The sequence below is a fragment of the Schistocerca serialis genome, chromosome 6, assembly GCF_023864345.2.
Source record: "Schistocerca serialis cubense isolate TAMUIC-IGC-003099 chromosome 6, iqSchSeri2.2, whole genome shotgun sequence".
In the NCBI taxonomy this organism is placed as follows: Eukaryota; Metazoa; Arthropoda; class Insecta; order Orthoptera; family Acrididae; genus Schistocerca; species Schistocerca serialis.
The window spans coordinates 161,625,378-161,650,229 of record NC_064643.1 but is presented as its reverse complement, the minus strand read 5'-3'; the positions used below and the strand labels follow the sequence as shown (position 1 = coordinate 161,650,229).

The 24,852-nt window shown below is 42.1% G+C and overlaps 1 protein-coding gene across 1 annotated transcript in view; it reads right to left on the bottom strand.

Moving 5' to 3' along the window:
* Positions 1-5,531: 5,531 nt before the first annotated feature.
* The window catches only part of LOC126484364 (cytochrome P450 6k1-like), a 62,265-nt gene continuing 42,944 nt past the window's right edge, over positions 5,532-24,852 (bottom strand). Inside the window, exons 6-8 of the mRNA XM_050107834.1 lie at positions 19,526-19,747; positions 16,673-16,924; positions 5,532-5,951 (exon numbers count right to left, since the gene is read on the bottom strand). Of these exons, the coding sequence (XP_049963791.1) occupies positions 5,785-5,951; positions 16,673-16,924; positions 19,526-19,747 (641 nt within the window). The 3' untranslated portion in view covers positions 5,532-5,784. The remainder of the gene's footprint in view (positions 5,952-16,672; positions 16,925-19,525; positions 19,748-24,852) is intronic.

The following is a 24,852-nucleotide window of genomic DNA, read 5'->3' as shown; positions in this document are numbered from 1 at the left end:
CCGGAAGCGTCTCTACCGTGTCTTCCCTGGTCGATGGATCGGACGAGGGAATAGAGTTGTCCGGTCTGATCATTCATCACGACGCAACCTGTGATATTTCTGCTTATGGATCCATCTCAAAAGTATCGTGTATGGAGTGCACATTCCAGATGTGGAGACACTGGAGCAGCGAATCCATGCCGCCTTTGATACTGTTCGGATGCAGCCTGGCCGGTATGAACGCGTGAGACAGAACATGCTACGGCGCGTACACGCATCCGTTGAGGCACATGGAAACCATATCCAACAAATTCTGTAAATGTGACAGCATGATACAGAGCGTATTAGATCGCAGTCTCCGAAACAATGTATGATTTAATAAGTGGGAACATGGAACTCATGCGTTTCCGGACATAGGACCATTGGACCTTTCTTGTTCCGTATCCTCTCATCGAAGAATGCCTAGAGCTTGTACACGGCAGAAAAAGTCACCCTACTTAAAAATAGAGGAAAATGTTTAGTTGGTGTGTGTGTACACAAAAGAACTTTTAGTAATATATTCCCTTTTTTGAGTTGAAATATGTTTACTTGTATTCAACACACCGTTTATCCACAGTAAAAGTGAGTCTCTTTGTGTCATCACTCATGTTTAAGGACATAACAATGTGTTTGTATCAGTCACTATGTTTGGTCCTTTCTCCGTCGCTGTCCCTCTTATAGTTCAATTCTTTTATCTTGGAGGCTCGCGCATGCCCGCCTACACGCTGGAGATTGCTGCGTTGCCAGTTGCACACGACGCACGCGCCAATAGTAGCAGCGCCATAGTATAGCATAGTTCGCAAGCTTACGTGTAGGGGGGAGCGCGCAGTTCATGAAGTAAAGCCACCACGGCCGCATTAACCCTTTCGCTGCTACAAAGACGTGCTCCCTGCATTCCGCGCTGTCCGCGATTTTGTCACTGCACTGCTCGCCTGTGCAGACACATTGTGTTCCGACTGCTTTGACACTCTTTATCATTCGATTCCACAAAAACTATTTGGCTCAAAAATTAGATTTTTACCTATCTTCTTGACTGATACCTTCCCCCCATAAATGACTTAATTTTGTTTCGATGTTCAACGCAGTTATTATGCAGCATTAAATATAGTAAACCTTTGCACGAAATTTTGAAGAGTTTGCAGAGGTAAAAGTCCATAGAGTATACTTTCCGTATGGTCGATTTTAGTTGCCACAATGTTGAGAATGAAATGTGGACAAGATACCTATATATTTCATGTAATTTAAGTACCACATAAGTGTCGTATGTAATATTGAGAAATATTTCACCTTTCGCGACTGTAACAAAAGTTTTCCTTACACTGGGCACGTTTGGCTTTATTTTAAAGCACTTCAAGTCAATCAAAAGGAAGTAGACAAAATACATTAAACAAAACTGTGGACTTACAAAAACATTAGGACTTGAATATACCGTCTGTCAGTGAAGTGCTCAGAGCTATGTCAAATATAATTTTGTGTGTGGCACACACAAACAGCATTTATTTGCTAAAACACTGATGAGCCAACACAAACGTTGAATATTGTGCTACCGCAGCCCAAAACTACGAAAGGTGACTTGGCAATGGAGGACACAAAATACAGTCCTCTTATGATGCTTCAAAAGAGAGAAACGCGTCTGGTCTAAATAAGTCGCTTATTTCAGTTGCAGAAGAGGGATATATTTCAATACCATTGGTAAAACTGCGACTGTGGAACAAAAACAAGAAATAGAACATGAATACCATTGCGTATGTGCCATACCTTTCACCGATGGAAGTGCTTTAAAATGAAGCCAAACGCACCGTGTGTATATAAAACTTTTATTACAGTCGCGAAAGACGGAATATTTCTCAATATTACATACGACACCTATGTGGTACTTAAATTAAATGAGATATTGTTATACAGTAAATATTATATGAAATTTAGGTATCTTGTCCACATTTCATTCTCAACATTGTGGCAACTAAAATCGACCATACGGAAAGTATACGCTATGGACTTTTACCTCTGCAAACTCTTCAAAATTTCGTGCAATGGTTTACTACATTTAATGCTGCACATCAAAACAAAATTAAATCATTTATGGGGGGAAGGTATCAGGCAAGAAGACGTGTAAAAATCAAATTTTTTGGCCAAATAGTTTTTGTGAAATCGAATGATAAGTGTGTCAAAGAAGTGGGAACACCATGTGTCTGCACAGGCGAGAAGTGCAGTGATGACAAAATCGCGCACAGCGCGGAATGCGGGGAGCACGTGTCTGCAGCAGCGAAAAAGTTAATGAAGAGGCAAAGCACTAGAAATTTCATTCAAGCGAATAAAATTCGTGAAGTAAGGCACTCCAATATTGTTTTTAAATAAAGAAAATATTAAGCACTGCAGAAGGTTTGAACTCATAACCTTTCACTTGGCAGCCCAACAACTTAACCGTTCCGCTACCTCAGCTCATCGAACACTGTTACCCCGTAACGACTGTAACACCTCACGCAACTACTTATAAACACTGTTGGTATGACTATGAATTACTCACGCTTCGTCGAAGTACAATAGGAAATAAACAATTACCGCTGTTCTTTATTGCGAAAAAGCAGTTCGTGAGATTGAAACAAATACCTTTCCTTGCTATAGCCTGAATTAGGAGTCTTATTGCTTGTTTGGTTTAATTAATTAATAGAATAGGAAGCAATTGGTATAAAGAATGCTTTTTCCAAACTTTCTGTAAAAGAAAGTCTGCTATCAAGACATTGCTTTTGTTCTATTACTTTATTTATGACTGAACGTTTCCAAAACTGAAGACACTCGTCCGTGCTCTGCACTACTGTCGAGATCTGGCAACGTCGTTCTCTGTTCATTGGCTGACTGTTTTTTGTGACGTCAGATGCGCAGAACGAACCTAAACTCGGCCGCCAAGATATATGACGCGCACTTTAGCATCTTCAAATTACGGTTGTTTACTCACTTTGCACTTTGGTCTGTGGATAAACCAGAAAAGAGGGGAATCTAAGCGTTTGAAGTGTGGCGTTACAGAAGGCAAGGGTTGCGAAAGATCCGCGCAGAATGTGTGAAGCAAAAAAATAAGTGAAAAACTCTGATTAGAAAAAGGACAGGACATGTGTTAAGACACGATGGAATAGAGTACCTGGTACTAGTCAGAGTCATAGAGGGTAAGGAATGTAGGAGAACACAGAGGCTGTGGTTATCGTCATCATGAGACACTAAATGAATGACTTGTTGATCTATCTCTATTTTCCCGTCCTTCACCGATTTGCTATTCGGCTGTGGTTTCTGCAGTTCATTTTATTGGTGACACTTTGTAACTTGTTTTTATGAAGATGGTACACTGAATAGATAAATATAACAGACAAGTGAGAGCAAACATTATAATACGAAACAAAATATCAATGTGAATAACTTAATTTTGTACTTGGGAAGTACAGAAGCCGGCGACAACTGGAATATAGCAGATATTACAAAAAATAATTGCAGTGACTAAAAAGGCACTCATAAATACGACTGATTTATTAACAAACAACTAACTCAATCGAGAAGCAAGAAATAAATTCATGAAGATATTTATTTGAAGTTTTTTAAGAGTTGGTCCTAAAAGGTTGACTCCAGAGAAACGAGAAAGGGAAAAATTAGATGCAACAGAAATGAGGATATGGATAAGTGCCACGAAACACCCTAACCCGAGAAAAAATCTAATTAACGAATGTTAAATTAATTACTTTCTGTTTTTCATGGTGCAGAAAAAAACTAGATTAACTGTACACCTACCGAGCGAGGTGGCGCAGTGGTTAGACACTGGACTCGCATTCGGGAGGACGACGGTTCAATCCCGCGTCCGGCCATCCTGATTTAGGTTTTCCGTGATTTCCCTAAATCACTCCAGGCAAATGCCGGGATGGTTCTTCTGAAAGGGCACTGCCGACATCCTTCCCCATCCTTCCCTAATCCGATGAGACCGATGACCTCGCTGCCTGGTCTCCTTCCCCAAACAACCCCAACCCAACCCAACTGTACACCTAATTCCACATTTTTTTGGGTTGTCGGACATTATCACCAGTGATTGGAATACATACCACAAAATTTAGGGGTGTTAAGTGTAACTGCTGCTCTTTGATAAGGAGACACAAGAGATGAAATAATGGTGGACCGATTCAAACCAGTTAAAACATTAACGGGTTTGCAAGTAAAAATTGTGTCTTAGACTTTAAGTCCACTTCTTCAGTAATCCTCCAGACAGCCATATAGCCTTTCTTTGGGCTGCACTGTGAAATACCTGTCTCTGTGATTCTTTATAGAGGACATTTATTTTCTCATCAGAGTGAATGTATTGGTACACGCACTTCAAGATCTCTAGACCTTTCGTTGATTTTAAGTCTCTTTTCAGCGTCTGTAATATTGTTTACAACTGTTTTGTTTACTAAACTGCATACCTTTGAATTTCCTTCCTGACCTGTTTCTTTGTAATACGAAACATATCCTGATTTTAAATGTATTTTTTCTCAGTTTTCTACGCACTACTTTTAACGTTATTATGTTCTAAGAACTAACAGTATACAATGATATTTCATCTATTTTGCCTTTGATTGCAACTTGGTTTTCTTACTACTACTGTGACTTCCTCAAAATGGTACGTTAGTAATCGCTTTTCTCCTTTCAAAACATCTTTACAGAACTTCCCCTTCTTTATTTTTACTTCATACGTTCCTGTGTCGAGTACGGTGTTTATTTCATGCAATTGTCCTTTTGCATCTTGCTTACTTTCGGCATTACGATATGCCGCTTGGAGTTACATTTCCACACAGGAAGTTACGCTCTTGGAGATGATGAAATTAATGTTATCCACATGCTCGTAAACGTCTAAAGCGAATAGAAAAATATTATTTCCTTACCTTACATATTATTCCAGCGTTGTAGAAGGTAGAAATACATTGCAACAAATTAATCTGAGATTCAGTCTAGGTCGATCAAAACACAAAGGTAAATCACACTAAGGTGGAGCTTCGTGATGTATAGCACTCAGGCCAACTTGAGTGCAGTTTTTATGCGTTTTTCCACTGCCGTCCAGGAAAATGACGGACTTTATCGGTTCCCGTCCCCTGTCGTGTGCACAAAACATCACAAACATCGTTTATTTATTGCAATTTCATCCCATATGGCCTTGGTGGCAAAGGCGTCATTTGGTTTGACAAAGAAAAATGAATTTTAAAAGTAGTAACAGATTTTTAAAATAAATTGTAAGTACATAAAATCGTGTCATACAGGTATTTCACAAAACCATAGTTCTGTGTCAACCAAATGTACCGGTTTTGTACCATAGCTGGATCTCAACCTTGCAAGTGACATCTATGGGATGGGCACTCATCCAGGAGGCTGTTGTCTAAAGCCGGCACTGGATGAGAACACCTGAAAATGGCCGCTGTGATTTTCCTTCTCGATAATCTTGCGAATAGCAGTTGTAGTAACAATCATCAACTTACAAATGTTTGAGAGAAGAAGGTAGTGATATCTGCACCTGGTAGACTTGTTTATTTATTTACATTATGTACATAAACATAATACATGCTGGTACAGGTACAATAATGAAGATTTCAGGGTCACACAAGGATGTACAGTTGTCGTTCAAATAGTAAAGCCACTATGTAAGCATTTTCTGCGAGTCATAATGCTTGATAACGTACAAAACGCAAAACCACTAATTACAACTTCAGACACGAAAACTCATGATGTTGGACGTGACGATTGTTCTTCAGTGCTGTCCTCCTAGGAACGCTTTACAAACTTAAGATGGATTCCACTCTTAGTCATAAGGATAAAGGACCTAGGATGGTAATCCAGGTTAGTTACTGTCTTCTCTGTGGGTCGCACGCTGTACTTTGACAGGATGTTCACGAGACCCACTTTGGTTTGCAAAAGACCCATCCTCATACCTGAAATATACACAGAAATGTAATTATACAGCTGGATGAAGTGATTCTGAATCAACTGCCCCTATTCATTATTAAGTAAAGGCCTTTCTTTTTCATGTCCCTTAAGTAGGACGACAGGCTTCAGAGAAAATATAACTGGAGCTACATTTCGACATGTAGATACACTTAGTCAGTGAATTCTCTAAACTTGGCAAAACCATCAAACTTTACTATTAGTTTTCCGCAAAGCATATAAGAACAAGTGCCCACATGTAAGATCTCATGAAATTACATAAGACAATAAGTGTCTGCCGCAGTTGTTAGGTCGGTTACTGCCGCTAAAATGGCAGGTTATCAAGATTTAAGTGAGTTTGAATATGGTGTTATAGCCGTCGCACGAGCAATGGGTCACAGTATCACCGAGGTAGCGATGAAGTGGGGATTTTTCCGTACGACGATTTCACGAGTGTACCGCGAACATCAAGAATCCCGTAAAACATCAAATCTCCGACATCGCTGCGACCGGAATTAGATCCTGCAAGAACGGAACCAACGACGACTGAACAGAATGGTTCAACTTGACAGAAGTGCAACCCTTCCGCAATTTGCTGCACATCTCAGTGCTGGGCCATCAAGTGTCAGCGTGCGAACCGAACATCATCGATATGGGCTTTCGGAGCCGAAGACCCACTCGTGTACCCTTGATGACTGCACGACACCAACATTCGACTGTTGATGACTGGAAAGAAGTTGCCTGGTCGGACGAGTCTAGCTTCAAATTGTATTGAGTGGATGGACGTGTACGGATTTGGAGACAACTTTGTGAATCCATGGGCCCTGAGTGTCAGCAGGGGACTGTTCAAGCTGGTGGAGACTTTGCAGTGGAGTGGGGCGTGTGCAGTTGCAATGATATGGGACCCCTGATGTGTCTAGATACGACTCCGACAGTTGACACGTACGTAGGCATCCTGTCTGATGACGTGCATCCCTTCACGTCCATTGTGCATTCAGACGGACTTGGACAATTCCATCAGGACAATGTGACGCCCCACGTCCAGAATTACTACAGAGCGGCTACAGGAACTCTCTTCTGAGTTTAAACACTTCCGCTGGCCACCAAATTGGCTCTGAGCACAATGGGACTTAACATCTGAGGTCATCAGCCCCCTAGAACTTAGAACTACTTAAACCTAACCAACCTAAGGACATCACACACATCCATGCCCGAGGCAGGATTCGAACCTGCGACCGTGGCAGTCGCGCGGTTCCGGACTGAAGCGCCTAGAACCGCTTGTCCACCGCGGCCGGCTGGCCACCAAATTCCCCAGACACCCACATTATTGAGCATATGTGGGATTCCTTGCAACGTGCTGTTCAGAAGCTCTCCCTTTCTACTCTCAAGGATTTATGGAGAGCCCTGCAGGATTCATGGTGTCAGTTCCCTCCAGCACTACTTCAGACATTAGTCAAGTCCATGCCACGTCGTGTTGCGACATTTCTGAGTGCTCGCCTGGGCCCTACACGATATTAGGTGTACCAGTTTCTTTAGCTGTTCAGTGTATATGACAGGCAGCTTGTTAAACCAGGGTCCCTACAGTTCAGAAGTGTTAACCAAAGACTCGTCCCAAGATAAACCGAGGAAACGAGAACGACGGTGACCCAACAACCTAGGCTGCATAAGTAGTGGGGAATCAAACGGTGAGTGTCGATAAACATGTAGGAACCGTGGAAGCACTGAAAAATGACACAGCATCAAACCGCAGAACCACTGATAACCGAGAGCAGGGCATTTCCGGTGAAGTCTGCAGAGGAAGCAAACAATGAGAGCAACCATAGGCAGGAGCAAGTTGTTACTGGGAGCTGGTCAATGGTGACAAACGACGCAGATCAACAACCGTCGTGATATAATAACTCAAAACACGACCAGGCAGGGAAGACCAGAATAATATGCAAGGAATGATTGAACGCAGATCGCAAGACATACAATGGCCACCGTTAACGAGTCCTGAGCGAAGCAACACTGCAATTAAAACCAACAGTTCTCGAGCAAGCAGTGTGACAAGCAAAAGTAGCAGCGTGTGATGAAAACCGGGAAAACCAAACGCAAGTCGGGTAAACTGTCAAAAGGAGACATACATGACTTGAAAGGAAATGTAAACAGAATGAAGCAATTACTGAGAAATGATGAAGGATGTACACGTCACAGGTCCCAAAGTGGCGCTGACGTCGAAGTGGAAAATGAAAGACAAGATCCGGATCCAATGGAATTAAGAACACGAACCCACCTGTGAACATTGGACATTGGGCAGATGAAACGAAGAAATGTCCAACCACGTACTTAGGAGAAATGACACAAGATTGTAAAACTGCAACACTAAATACAGAATAGAATCGAAGACGAAAAAGAAGTTTCAAGCAATGCTTATATGTGGCAGATACACACATCACTCTGGTACAGCTAGTAGTCACATATAGAACAATTGAAATTACCGGGTATGACGAAGCTACCAATACAGGGAGTGCATGCGGAATAGGCGTCCTATACAAACAACGTATTCAGTATACGACACGATCGTTACTCGAATCCCGAAGAGATAATATCAGCATAAAAATTCATGATATGTTAATCATAAAGTATATAAACCAAGGGACAGTGTCGTTCGCAGGAAGAGAAATGAATTTCTCAAGTGATCAGTTGCAATTTTAATAATATGGACTTATAATAAAATTATTATCGAAGGCGATTTCAATTGTGTTTTAAACAATTACGATCAAAGTTCCAATTTCAATTTTTTTTCAAGGACTACACATTTTAATAGAAGGACTTAAATAATTGGACACCCGTATGTAAGTTCATGCCAGTGCTACCAGTGCACCTACATCACCAACGTCGCTAAAATCGGGTTACATAGAATCTACGAGATGTGATCAAAAAATACGGTGAATAAATTTTCTTAGCAGCGGCTGCTGACGCTACAACCATTTCATGTAACTTGTCCGATAACTTGATCCGTTGAGACAGACAGCATCTAGTTGGAGCACGTTCTGACTTGTCACTCAGCGTCCAGCGACACTAGAGTGAGGTTGTGTTTATCGACTCTGTCACGCGTCATGAATTTAACAACGCGTGAACATTAAATTCCGTTTCAAGTTGCAAGGAAATGCCCAAGAAAGTCAAGAAATATTAAAACTGATGTGTAGCGGTAATGATGTAACTCTGAGGACTGTTTACAAGTGTTACGAGCATTTTAAAAGCATAAATCAGTCGGTAGAAGACGAGTATACAAAAAGTGTCAAAAATTGTCCATTCAAGCAGGCGAAGAACTATTCGAGAGCTTACCGAAGAAATTAACACCTTGCACGGTTCGGGGCAAAGCATTCAACTGATGATTTGCAAATGAGACAAATGATTGTAAAATTTGTTCCCAGACTTTTGACTGATGAACAGAAGAAAAATGGTGTGTCAGTTTGCACGGAGTTGAAGCATCGTCTATATGCAGGACCGCAGTTCACATCCAAAATTCTAACTGGAGATGAAACTTGGGTTTATGGATTTGACCATGACACGAAAAACTGATAGGAAAACTGAATTCCCTCGCTCTAACATGCCACGTCAGCCAAAATCGAATATCATAGTCATGCCCATTCTTTTTTTCGTTTTCAGGGCATAGGGCAATCGGAGTTCGTTACAAGGGAAACTATTGTAAACACCGAATTTTGCAAGATCGTACTGCAACGTTTGCGAAACGATATATGAAGAAAGAGTCCAGGAAAATGGGCCAATGGCTTCCTTCTTCATCATGACATTACGCCGCGCCACACTTCGCTTTTGATTTCCGAGTTTTTGGCCGATGAAGGTTTTCCAGTCTGGGTTCAAAATGGCTCTGAGCACTATGGGACTTAACATATGAGGTCATCAGTCCCCTAGAACGTAGAACTCCTTAAACCTAACTAACCTAAGGACATCACACACATCCATGCCCGAGACAGGATTCGAACCTGCGACAGTAGCAGCAGCGCGGTTCCGGACTGAAGTGCGTAGAACAACTCGGCCACCGCGGCCGGCTTTCCAGTCTGGGCACATCCGCCTTACTCACCATGCCACGCGGGATTAGCCGAGCGGTCTCAGGCGCTATAATCATGGACTGTGCGGCTGATGGTTCAAATGGTTCAAATGGCTCTGAGCACTATGGGACCTATCTTCTCAGGTCATCAGTCCCCTAGAACTTAGAACTACTTAAACCTAACTAACCTAAGGACATCACACACATCCAAGCCCGAGGCAGGATTCGAACCTGCGACCGTAGCGGTCGCGCGGTTCCAGACTGTAGCGCCTAGAACCTCAACGGCCACTTCGCCCGGCTGTGCGGCTGATCTCGGCGGAGGTTCGAGTCCTCCCTCGGGCATGGGTGTGTGTCTTTGTCCTTAGGGTAATTGCGGTTAAGTAGTGTGTAAGCTTAGGGACTGATGACCTTAGCAGTTAAGCCCCATAAGATTCCACACACATTTTTTACTCACCAGATTTAGTACCATGCGAAATCTGGCTCTTCTCAAAACTTAAAACTAAGCTTAAAGGAAAACGTTTTGACACTATTTCTGTCATTCAGAGGGCCAGGACAGAACAACTGAACGCCCTTCCAAAAGTAGCCTTCGAGAAATGCTTCCAGTCAGGGATTCAGCGTTGAGATAGGTACATTGCCAGCCAATGAAAAGACTCTAAAGAAGATTAAATCAAATTCCATGTAAGCTTACACTTTGTTTCTAATAAAATTATTTACCATATTTTTGATCACACTTCTTATGTTTTTGACAATGCCAAGAATTATCTGGTGGATAGAAAAATATGGCTATTGGCCAATGAGGTTCCCTGATCACTCAGCTTACCATATCGAACTAAGTGATGTACAGCAGGAAACGTTTCTAGCATATGAAGTATGGCATATGAACACAGATCTCTCAAACCAACCAGATATACAGAAATACAGAACAAGTGCCTACACATTCAAAACAAATATATCTATATATTAGGAACCAAGGTAGCTTGATGTGAAATAGTTTATTTGATGACCAGTTTCGATAGTAACAAGCTTTCAGCCTCAAATCTACAATGTACAGATAGAATAACGTCAATGGAGTAATCTGCATGGTCGTACAACAGTTATACACAAGGAACCATAATACCTGAATAATAAAAATTAAATTCATCCCAGAAACACAATTAGACATCAGTCTAGTCGACATACTGAGAACATGCTCCAACTGTAGTAATACAGTTCCATCCTCGTTTGTCAAAAATATAAAACTTGCTAAATAAAATATCTATAGCACCAACAAGCTGTACAGGAAATACGGCAGGTGATGCGTCCGCGACTACTCAGGAAGACTGGAGCCGCTATGCTGTAGCGCCCATGTTGCGTGGTTTCAAGCTTGGTCGCCAGGTGGTTCCACCGCACCGAGGCAACAGTATAGACAAAAACGTAGTTCCAACTGGACAATAAACACTGACTCGGCTCATACCACAAAACAGATGACAATAACGTAGACCGAGATATTTTCTTATAACATTCTTGACAGTCTGTGATCAGCTTTTTCACAAGGGTTATTGGTGTTAGTACCAAAAAGGCTCAACGCTTTCAAAATCCAAACACTGTGCAGTACTGGTTTCAAAATATGGACACGACTGTTGAATAAAAGGCTAATAGGAATTCTCGCTAAGATACAACATCGATATAAAAAAAGTGCGATAAAAGGATACAATATTCCGAATATCGGGATATAGCACTCCCAACATGGGTAGAAAAGCAAAGTTAGTATTAGCTTTAACGGTTTTGCCAAACTCTGCGAAAGAGTTAATCAAGACTTATTAATTAATGTAATGGGCAAAATGGGATCTGAGGGAAAGTTCGTTAGTATAACACAACAGTACGTCCCTGACACTCAGTTTACAAAATAATGGTGAAACAGCTCGACCAATACTGGAGAAATGAGCTACACGACAGAGCTGCCCATATCCTGTAACTCTTTATGCAATTACAGTAAAGCCATGAAAATCTGCATTCTCTATAAACCCTCAATAGCAAATCCGCATGTCACGTATATGTGGATGACATGTTATCAACAACAAACAAGGTTCTACATACAAAAAGAAGAATCCTACAAAATTACACCAGTGCAACCGGCGCTATCTCAAATCAACCGTTGTCCTGAATGGAATTTTCACTCTGCAGCGGAGTGTGCGCTGATATTAAACTTCCTGGCAGATTGAAAGTCTGTGTCGGACCGAGACTCGAACTCGAGATCTTTGTCATTTTCGGTTCAGTGCTCTAACAACTGAGCTATCCACGACTCACGATCCCTTATCACAGTGTATGAAATGGTAAATTTAGAGCCTTTGCCCGCGAAAGGGAAAGGTCCCGAGTTCGAGTCTCGGTCCGGCAAACAGTTTCAATCTGCCAGGAAGTTTGACATGTTGGCCTACTAGGTCCACTGAAGACTACATTCAGGACACGTTTTTACCAACAAAAGAAAGAAGGGAAGGGTAGGAATGACTATAGCGGGTAACCCGTATGAAACGGCAATGCATACTGTCAGGACAGGACAGCAATGAACGAACACACGGCCAGTGAATTAGACCGACTGCAGAAGACAGCACTTATAAATGCAGATATGCATAGTAAGGTATAGCATATTGCAACACACAACGCTAACTATATCCATCGATACTGCACACAGACTCTTCGGAAGCGCCGGATGCTTTGCATGGAGAGACAACATATTTAAAACCCCATTCCATACGACACATCTGCACCGTCAACGGGCAGCATTTGGACTGCGAACCATACAACCGCAATGCATGACATTATGGATCAACAGAACATTAAAGATTCTTTAAAGCTGTCCAGATTTGATAACGAGCAAGTTATTAAACAGCCTCGAAACAGATGAAAAAGAAAAAAACCCTGTAAATGCGGGTCAAATAAATATATATATGGTTTACGTGAGAAGGTATTACAGTGAAATCAGCTATATTGCAGCTAACGATAAAGTCCGCCGCCTAACCTAGACATTTTTCGACCACATTAGACGTCAACATCGATGCTACACATGTAGCTCAAATGGCTCAAATGACTCTGAGCACTATGGGACAACAGCTATGGTCATCAGTCCCCTAGAACTTAGAACTACTTAAACCTAACTAACCTAAGGAAGAACTACTTAAACCTAACTAACCTAAGGACATCACACAACACCCAGTCATCCCGAGGCAGAGAAAATCCCTGACCCCGCCGCTACACATGCGGATCAGTTGTCTTTTGTTGTGAGGTATTTATCGAAAGATGGAGATCCTGCCGAAAGATTTATCTGTTGTCTCAAATTGTTTCACAAATAGGAAGAATTAGCTAATTCATTAATAAATTTACTAGGCAAGACCTATGCAGGGATCAGTCACACTGCAATGGAAGCAATACGGCTGGTACTTAATCTGGTCTCCAAGCTAGAATTAATCAGATTAGCCCTCTCGCCTTGTCTGTTCCATGAGCGGCTCACTCTCTCTTTACTTGTCAGGGTCGTGCAGCAGAATGTTGTCCTCAATCAGTTTCATTTTTCCGTTTGTTGCAACACTTTCTTCCGTTCTTCGAGACCCGTTGGAATATTTTTCAGTCAGAATTAAATTATTCTGTCTCTGTAAAACTACTTTCATAAACACGCCAGGCAGAGCGACACGATACAGAAGAGATCTAATGCTACAAATAAACTGTTACCAATTGTTGATACTGATATTGGGACTCTAATAAAGTTGTACGATTCTCTGCTTGAATACTTTCGATACACTCGTTCAGTGTACGACACATGTGAAAACACTGGCGTCGAAAACATAACTATATAGGAAATAGTTGAGAAAAAGAAAAAAAGTTAAGAAAACTGAGACGAAACAGCGGACCTTGATACTACTTTTAAAGAAAAGCATGATTTTCTGGTGGATATCTTTCTGGTTATTCCACACAGGCTGATATCTGAACTCGAGAAAAGAAAAAATCGTTGGAAGTGAAATTTGGAGTTCCTAAGTAATTTACTTGAAAAAGACAACACAAAGATTACTTGGAAGAATTTTTGAGTGATGAGGTTATTTATTTTAAAGCATACGGGAAGGGCAACGGATTGAAAACCGCCTCCCCAGATACTCTGAACAGTGTGTTGCGTGAAAGCCACGTTCAAGAAGTGTTTATTAATTTGGAAATGACGCTACAAGTACTTTTGCAAAGCGCTGCTACCAGTTGTTCTTCTCATTCCTCAAAAAAATCAAGAATTATTTGCGGTTACCGATGTTGCAGGATTGAGTCAACAGTCTTGCTGTACTCTCCATGTATTCTGATATAACACAGCAGCTAGACTAGGAAGATCTTGTGCACGACTTTGCTACATTAAACATCATTGCCTGATTTACAGTCAGTTCCACAAGAAAGTCTACACCACAGTTTTAAATGTCACTTCCGCAGCGACATCTTGCTGGTCTCGAATCTGTACACAGTGAGCTTTCACACAGTTTATAGAGATAGACTGTGAGAGTTGAATGTTTTGTTTTGTCGGTTGCAGTTTTGGCTGTTTGCACTTACAGCCAGTTTAAACGCTGAAAATATATGCAATATCAAAAATGTCTTGTGAGGTACGGTAAGAAGCTATATGGTTCGAACAAAAAAAACTGGGTGCTTCAATAGGATAATGATGCGAAACATCGCATCCATCTCCGTACAGCGTGGAAACAAGACAACGGGGTGTCAACGATAGACTGGCCTGCGGTGTCTGTGGATGCAAACCCGAGCGCAAATATTTGATCTTATATGAAAGGCTTATTTCAATACTGGGACAAGTCCATTTTTGTTCATGTTGAAATACAGAGTCCTAAAGTTAAATGAGCGCTGAAAAATCTGCAGTTGAGATACCAGAAATATTCAAGCATAGGGTTTCTTGAAACTTACTGGCAGATTAATACTGTGTGCCGAACCGACACTCGAACTCGGGACCTTTGCCTTTCGCGGGCAAGTGCTCTACCAACTGAGTTACCCAAGCACGACTCATGCCCCATCCTCACAGCTTGGGTAGCTCAGTTGGTAGAGCACTTGCCCGCGAAAGGCAAAGGTCCCGAGTTCGAGTCTCGGTCTGGCACACGGTTTTAATCTGCCAAGAAGTTTAATATCAGCGCACACTCCGCTGCAGAATGAAAATCTCATTCTGGATATGGATTCTTGCTAGAGATGAACCTCTCTTTCTGTTTGGATCATTAATTTCAGAAGCATTATAGACAGAAAAGTGGAAGTAATGGACTTGTACCACTATTGAAATAAGCCCTTCATATTAAGGTGGAGCTTAAAGGAAAGCCAATATATACTTTGAAGCACCTTTCAAATAAAATCAGGACGATATAGACATCGTTACCGAGAGAATATGCAGAAAATCTCGTGAAAAGCACGCCAAAAAGGTGCCAAGCTATAATTGATCATGACGGCGATTGGATTAACTATTAGGTTACTGTACGATTACAAATAACATGTATTTTCATGTAAGTGTGATGAATTCAATATGCTTGTATTTATTATTATTACTATACATTATTATTCGCAGCAGCAGCAGTCGTTGTATTCAGTTACGTACAGATGCAAGTAACTTGGTGGTACATATATGTCGAAACGAGGGGCAGGAGCAATTTTCTCCCTCTCGGCGCGGCAGATAGCTACTTTCTCTCCCACCTGTAACCCCAGACTTTTCGTAGATGATGACGTTATCAATAATGAAGTATTGTCTACAAAAACTTATGCATATATTCGGTCAGATCTTGGCAAGATTTTCAAGTGGTGCACGATTTTTTGGCTACTTCCGTTAAACGCCCAGAAGTGTAAGACTGTGCACATAATACAACTTAAAAAACGACTTATCGCATGGATGCAGTATCATTTAGCTACAGTTGGGATGTGTCAACTCATTCGAATATGTAGGTGTAACAATTTGCAGGTATATAAATGGAATGATCACATAGGTTCTGCATGTCGCTGACTTTGGTTCATATGTAGGATAGCGCTGCAGTCTGTCCACAAAGCAGATTCCTTACAAGACAGTCGTGTCACCCACCTTAGAATATCATTAAAGTGTGTAGGACCATTACCAGACAGGAATAGAGGGATATACCAAACAGGCTGCATGAATGGCCACAGGTTTGTCTGACACATGGTGGGCGCCACAGAGATGATGTAAGATGTAAACTGGCAAACGCCAGAAGATGGGCTCCAACTATCCCGTGAAAGACTAAATAGTAAGTTTCAAGGACCAAGTTTAAGTGATGAATGTAGGAATACGTTGCAGCTTTCTACGTATCGTTCCTGTGGGAACCGCTAAGACAAGATTAGATTCGTTGCAGAGCACACAGAGGTGTTTAGACAGCCATTCTTGTTGGGTTCAATACGTGTATGAAACGGGAAAAAGCTCTGATAGCAAGCATCATTGGAAATACCGCCTGCCGTGCACTTCACAGTGGTTTGCGGCATATGGATGTAGACGCAGTTCGGTAAACGGTGTATGGAGTAACAAAATTTTCCTTTCTATGACTGTGTAGTGAACAACAGAACCCACAGTGTGAGGTTAACAATACGAAAATATGTCAAGAATGGTCGCAGTGTAAATATGTGGTAGCATCAGTTACCAACATAGCTGTGAATATTAGTGCGTGCAGCAGCCGACAACGTACTCACCTATGCAAATGCGTGGTCCCTCCCCGAAAGGCAGGTAGACATAGGGGTGTCGCTTAGCTTTGGCCTCTTCGGAGAACCTCTCAGGGTCGAATCTGTCGGGGTCTGGAAAATATGCGGGGTCATAATGGAGGCCCAGCACAGACAGAGCTACAGGTGTTCCTTTCTCCAGAATGACGTCACTGTCTGGAATCTTGTAGTCTTGGTTGCACTCTCTGTTCAGCAATGGTACGGGTGGATATTTCCTGAGAGACTCTGAAATGAAAAAGAAAAAAAAATGGCAATTATGCTATGTCATACAGATCATAAAAATTCCGTCTTTTGCAACGGAATTTCTTCGAGTGTGCCATTATTGCCCATATCTGGGATGCCTTGCAACGTGCTGCTAATAAGAAACCTCCACCCCTCGTACTCTTACCGATTTATGGAGAGCCCTGCAGGATTCATGGTGTCAGTTCCCTCCAGCACTATTCAGATATTAGTCGAGTCCATGTCACGTCATGTTGCGGCAGTTCTGCGTGCCAGGGGGAGCCCTACACGATACTGGACAGGTGTAACGGTTTCTTTGGCTCTTCAGTGTAGGGTATGCAAATATCGCAGATTATTAAAAATCGCAGAGTATTAAAAATATTGTTTTAATGCTACAAAATTAATGTTTATCTTTAAATGATGTGGGTTAAAAACAAAGTAGCACATCTAAGTGTGGTAGACCAGTATTTCGGGGGGGGGGAGAGGGGGGGGGGTGGGTAGTAAATTGTGTTCCAGGGATGTCACAGAATGGAGGGGCAAACGTGTGGGGTAGAATTGGGAGGAAAGGTAGACCACTTGACTGTGGTCATGCAGATCCCTGCTTCAGAGGTGTGCAGACTGAAGCCCGAGCAGGTAATTCCCCACTCTCTTTATGCCACTACGTCACAACAAACAACTACAGGGCGTTTTAGAATGCTATACGTGGCACTCACAGCACGCCTTATGAATCACTGGCAACGTAGTGCGCAGACATACCCCGGCGAGTGTTTATTTTTCACGAAATGGGTTAACACTGGAAGGAATACAGGTACGAGTTACTGATAATACTAATTCAGGTAATGCATATGGACAGAATTTCCGTATTGTATTGTATGGGACTGAGGACCTACAACCGGCGGAGAGGCTTCATCCCCGCCGTAGCCCGCAGTGGTTCACAACCCCACAACAGGCTACAGCAGTCACACCACCGCCGCCTCACACCGACCCCAGGGTTATTGTGCGGTTCGGCCCCTAGTGGACCCCACCGGGAACGTCTCACACCAGACGAGTGTAACTCCAATGTTTGCGTGGCAGAGTAATTACGGTGTACGCGTACGTGGAGAAAATGTCTGCGCAGCAACTTAGGCGGAATAAGGGGAACCAGCCGGCATTCGCCGAGGCAGATGGAAAACCGCCTTAAAAACCATCCACAGGATGGCCGGCACACCGGAACTCGACACTAATCCGCCGGGCGGATTTGTGCCGGGGACCGGCACGCCTTCCCGCCCGGAAAGCCAAGCGTTAAACCGCATGGCTAGCCGGGCGGGCGAATTTGAGAAAGTCGCTGCACACTGTTGTACCATGCTAGAGGAGAAATTGAGTCTTAGTCGTCCTGTACGATAGCAGTAGTGTTCCCCCTGCAAAGGCAACGTCCTCTACCGAGAGTACTGCCCACTTTTCAGTTTACACACAGACTACACCTCCCCAGCATTTCCTATCCAGTTCTCTTATGGGAGTAGACACTCAGCTAGTCTTTATGTAGTGGAAGTACTTTTAGTTTATCTGTAAAGAAAACAATCCGGTACATTGTTTTGTATACGTTTTTTGTTTGAAATTTGTATATGGAAAAAGAAAATAATTGGTGTCTCTCCTAGGGATCGTCAAGGTGCTTTTTCTCTGTTATTTCAGCTGGTACCTGCAGTTTCGTTTTTGCATTGTATAGCTAAAATCTACCCCACCGAATATTGCTTCACACGTGTTTCATGCGTCACGCACCGTTTTTCCTATAACACATCAGCACACCACAGGGTTAATACAGTATAATTATTGCATCCAGGTTAAATTTTCTGACAAATGCTGCCTATATCAGTGAGGATTGTACTTTGGAAAAGAAAAATTTGCTGCAAGTAGGCTGCGTGGCTAATTTATTACAATAACATGGTAATGTTTAAGGTACGCCAATAAAAATCTGATGGAGAGTAAGATGACATACAAAGATTTTCAGTGTCTTTTTGCTCTCCTAAGAATGTAAAGTGTTGAGAAGTTCTATGGTTACGGGGTTTTAGCACTGCATGGTGGGACAACCAGAGTTCAAATGTCGGTCTTTGAAAACACTGCAGATTGGCGAATTTGTAAATGTGTAAATGTTGTCATTTTACGCACTGTTTTGGCAGATTCTCTGGTTGCTTTCCTTAGATGGGTCGGGAGCAGACATGTATTGCTCCCAGTCTGAATCGTAGCCAACACTTTGCATATATTAACGAGGCTGCAGGTTCGAAACTTTGGAGAGTTTCTTGAAATTTGCTTGTATTATTTGTGAACGGGATTGTTCTTCAAGTAAGACTAAATGTGAATCCCTTCTTCAAGCATTTCAATACGAGATAAATGTTTACATCGAGAGGACTTTCCACTGGTAGCCTTTTAATCTGTGATTTTTCTGCACGTGGGTGAACTGCCTGACTCTCTCTAACTTGTATGCTGACAGTATATGGTGAGAAAGGCAAACACAGTTAGCCAGTTGCTATAAAAACCTGAGACAGGTGGATCTGTTTTGTTCTTATTTATTTGAACAAGGTGTAATAAATGTAATTAAAAGTGGAACCCAAATTGAAGACTGATTTTCCTTACCGGCTACAACCTTGTCGAGGTAAGTCATTTTGCCGATGGCGTCGTAGGATATTTCGCTGTCGTTTTCTTTCAGCACGGAGTCGATTTCGTCTTGCAGCTTGCTCTGCACGTCAGGGTTGAGCGCCAGTTCATGCAAAGTGAAGCTCGTCGCCGTTGAGGACGTCTCGAAGCCTGCAACGAAGAAGACGAAGGCCTGCGCTGCCAAGTCATCCATCGACAATTCTGTGGAAAGGTAAAAGAAAGTTAAGAATCGCAGCTGACTGCACCAAAAATGTGAAAGAGAATAACGTTCGGTTAAGTAATAGCACTCATGCAAATCACAATGTGTAAAAAGTGCCAGGAATTTTTATTGTAGTCTAAAATCACACCTTCAAGCAAGTTTAATCAACCAAATCAGACATGCCACCATTGTCGTTGAGGTAGTAAAAATATCAATTCCTTCATTATTTTGCATTATTCTCCGGAAACTTGTATGATTTTTTAAAACATATGTGAGCAATCAAAAAGAAACATTGCAGTACGGCATTATTGACAGAGAGAGCCCTAGGGGCAGGCACAGCTGTCTAATCGGAAAGTCTTTGTTTCCTCCGAGCATAATGGATTCTTTGCGCAAGGTTTATTTGTGTTTCATCTTAGGCGAATCTGTTGGTTAATTTCGTCTCGCTCAGCGGCTGAGTGCAAGTATTTGAAATGGACGTCACTGTGGGCGACTTGTGTGTTTCTGATCTACGCCAGCTATCCAGTGGGGGAAAGGTTGTTGCGACGAGCTGTCCGTGACTAAGTCACCTCAGGTGACTCCACAATACAGCTGCTACGGAATACTTTGAAATAGTGTTACAGTCCCATCGTATTACAAATCCGAGCATATCAAGGCAATCACATCACTGAGGAGTGTGTTTTGCTGTTTTGATAACAATTTTTTCGTAGAAACTATAGGAGTTACTTTCAGATTGCTTATGAATGGCAGCGTTACACAAACCTTTAAATACTTATATCTCACAGAGACTACGAATTATATTTACAGCCTAAGTGTTGGACGATTCGTGCGGTCCCTAGCAACCAATACTTAAGATCTCACTTCAATATCCATTTTACATTCTGTTCTGAATCATACGATGTTTGATTCGATGTTAATTATGCAAATGTATTAGGACATCAATTTTTCCACAGTTATACTTAAAGTGAACGCAACGTGATATACCTTGAACCTCTACCTACACTGGTGTCCAAAGTTAAAGCAACAAACCTTAATTTTCCCGACCTGTGTCTAGTTCACGAAATAGTCACACAAACTATCAACCAGGTTATTTAAGTTACAGGAGTAACCTGTCCAATTCAGCAACTTTCACATGCTACGTCACATAAAAAAAAATGTGAAAGTTGCTGAATTGGACGGGTTACTCCTGTAACTTAAATATCAGATCTGAAGATGGTTCTGAATGAACCGAAACCGGTCATATGAATAATAAAAAAAAATTGCAATCAAGACGGATTTAAAGTAACATTATAAAATCACTGATTGCTGTTATCCCATAAGACATTATGTCTGTTTTTGCAAATATCAACCAGGTGTCCGTACAATCTTCTGCACGGAAGATGGCATTCGGTCAACAGACAACCATGCCAGCGATGACGCCAGGACACCTCTGAAACGAAGGTAATGTTTGCCAAGTAGCCCCACATCCACAATCGCCGTGTACACAGTCACAGGTGGTACAGTATGGCGCAGAGAAACTCTCTGCCGTGGAGAGCCATAGAAAGAATGGAAGCAGGGCACTCACAAACTGATGTGAGCCGATGGCTTGATGTGAATCGTTCTGTTGCTTCTCGGATGTGGCAATAGTTTGTAGAAACCGAAACTGTATCCCGAAGACCAGGTCAGGGCCGACCACGTGTGACTTCATTTGGTGGTGAAGGCATGACAGTACCGCCTTAGTACTGTGTGGCAACTTGCATGTGAGATCGCAGCATCCACTGGCTGTGTTGTACCGAGTTAAACAGTGTGCACAAGGTTTCGGCAGAGTGGCCTCTTTTGTCGGCAGACCTGTTGTATGTTTGCCTCTGACGCGTCTTCACAGAAGGGAACATCTAGAGTGGAGTCATCAACATGCCACCTGGGCAGTCGAACAATGGGCCAATGCTGTTTTCACAGATGAGTCCTGAATTGGTCTGGAAAGTGATTTTCGATGGATTCGCATCTGGAGGAAATGTGGAACAGGATTTTGGAATCCAGACATTGTGGGAAGAGACCGACATCGACGACGATCCCAAATGGTGTGGGCAGGGATTATGTTTACCACTGGAACTCCTCTTCATGAAATTGTACGGGTGAATCAACAAGATTAAACTGCTGTCATCCGTCGTGACAAGATCTAGGGACCTCATCTGCGGTTGTTGCAAGGTGCTGTGGGCTCAGACTTCGTACTGATGGACAATAATGCTCGACCTTTTAGAGCACGGGTGATTGACGTATTCCTGGGAACGGAAGATATTGCACGCATGTTAGGGCCTGCGATGGTCCTTAACAGGAATGGAAGCAGGACAGTTCCAAACTAATGTGACCCAATGGCTTAATGTGAATTGTTCTGTTGTTTCTCGGATGTGGCGACAATTTATAGAGACCGAAACAGCATTCCAAGACCAGGACAGGGCCGAACACGTGTGATGCCAAAAGATTGGACCCTTATTAGGTCGTAAGGGCACGACGGTAACGGATTAGTACTGCACGGCAACTGGCATCTCACCTCGCAGCATCCACTAGACGTGTTGTATTGAGACAAGCAGTGTACTGAAGGTTTCGGAAGAATAGCGTTTATCGCTGGAGACCTTCTGCTTGTGTACCTCCGATGCGTCTTCACAGAAGGGAGTGTCTAGAGTGGAGTCCTCAATACGCCAACTGGACGGTCGAACAGTTTGTCAATATTCTGCTCACACCTGAGTCGATTTGGTCTCTAGAGTGATTCTCGACGCATTTGCATCTGTAGGGAACGAGAAACACGATTTCGGAATCCAAACATTGTGGAAAGAGACCGATACCGAGGAGAATCCTTAATGGTGCGAGAAAGGATTATGTTGACCACTCGAACGCCACTTCATGAAACTGTATGGGTGAATCGGCTCAGGTACCGCGACGAGGTCTTGGGACCACATGTACAGTTGTTGCGAGGTGGTGTAGTCCCAGACTTCGTATTGATGGACGATAATGCTAGACCTCATAGAGCACAGGTGATTGACGTTTTCCTGGGAACGGAAGGTATTGCATGCATGGGATGGCCTGCTCGCTCTCCCGGTTTGAATCCCATAGAGCATGTGTCGGATGCGCTAGGGAGAAGCTTTGCATCACGTCAGCATCCACCGACCACTCTCCAAGACTTGTGAGCAGCTCTGCAGGATGAATGGGCGGTATTGCCTCAACATGAGACTGATGACATCATTCGCAGCATACCCCGTCGTTGTCAGGCCTCTTTTGCTGACAAAGGGAGTCAACCCCATACTGAGCAGATTAACCAGTTGTCGGAATGTTTGTACAAATCCGTTAAGTTGGAAGAAACGAAGAAATTTTTGTCCACCGTTATGCATGTTGCAGTTGTTTACGTTCTAATTCAATGTATTGTTTCTACTTTACTATCACTTGTTTATTCTGTTCTGTGACAAAATGAAAGCAACCTTGCAAAATTTTCGTTTGTTGATCTAATTTTGGACACCCGTGTATATATATGCGTATTATGTATATATTTTATAAAGTGATTCCTTTATTAGTTGATTAAATATTTGTTGTAATGAAAAAAATCACTCTAGATCGCAAAGTAGAAGATAACTCGTGCTGAAAGATTTCAATGTATCTATATCTTCTCCAGACCAGATGACAAATGTGAATTCTGTCATACAGTTCATCTCCACTCAGTGAACCTATAACTAATTATAGTAGATGTCTTATGGTCTGAAGACGATCTGTGTGGATTGAAACTAGTCTCAACTAATAAATTATCTTTCATTTTGCGATGGAGACTGATTTTTTTCATGATGACTGAATTTATATCGCTATATCCCAAATATGTTATCGAGAATCATTAATTTAATATTCACTTCGACTCTAACAAAGATGTAAAAGTGGCACTTAGTACCTAAATTCTGATAGCATCATTCAATTGAGCACAATGAGCCGTTTCTATTGACCATGTCATCCATAGTGTTCATTCTTTATGTATAATGTTTTATTTGTTATTAATGTTGACCATATGTCCTCAGAATTCATGCTTAAATTGTGCCAAAAATATTATGCCTAGAATACTGTGTGTGGTCTGAAGTGCACCGGAGGAGAGAGGCGTTTCTTTCAACATATACATTGTATCTGTAAAATCTTTATATTTTATGTGCTTCTCCATTGTTGATTTTGTTTATTCTTGTAACTTTTGGCTTGCTTAGAAGAAGCACAAAAAGGTGAACGAACTGTCACTTGTCTTGCTCTTCAGAGGCGTGGAAGAGGCGACTTCTGTATTGAAGATCTTTGTGGGTGGTTTCAGACCAGTGAATTTTAGGTTTTAGGTGGCCATGTGAATACTTTAACTTTCGTAGAGAACTGGAATATTTTGGTGCTAAGCTTACAATTTGCAAGTATTTAGGTCAGTAACCTCTCACAAGTGTCTGGTGATATGCTGCCTTTGGACTTGCTACAGATTAGCATTATAGGATATACCACTGTTTACGGGAATTCTGATATTTTAACTGCACCACTGAACTCTGAATAGTTATGAATTTGCAGTTCCATTAGTGAACAGTTAAGTGGCATGGGACTTTCTACGTTGTTCACTGCAGATGATTATTTGAACTCTGGGGACCTGTTACCACTTCATTTCCGTTATCAGTAATCTTAACTGCACTTATTTTATTAGTGTTATTTATTTTATGCTTTATAAGGATACATTGTGGGACCACCATATCGTTGTTGTATATTTTATTAAACAAATATATCGTCAGTTTGTTAGGATCAGATCATTGGTTTAGACTGTAATTAATCCATTGCCGGCCGGTGTGGCCGTGCGGTTAAAGGCGCTTCAGTCTGGAACCGCGTGACCGCTACGGTCGCAGGTTCGAATCCTGCCTCGGGCATGGATGTGTGTGATGTCCTTAGGTTAGTTAGGTTTAATTAGTTCTAAGTTCTAGGCGACTGATGACCTCAGAAGTTAAGTCGCATAGTGCTCGGAGCCATTTTGAATTAATCCATAAGGAAACAATCATTTATCATAACCAGTTATTTTACTTTTTATCCAACTTGTCATTTTGATTAACACTAAGAACTTTCTGAACATAAATAATTTAGCACGTAG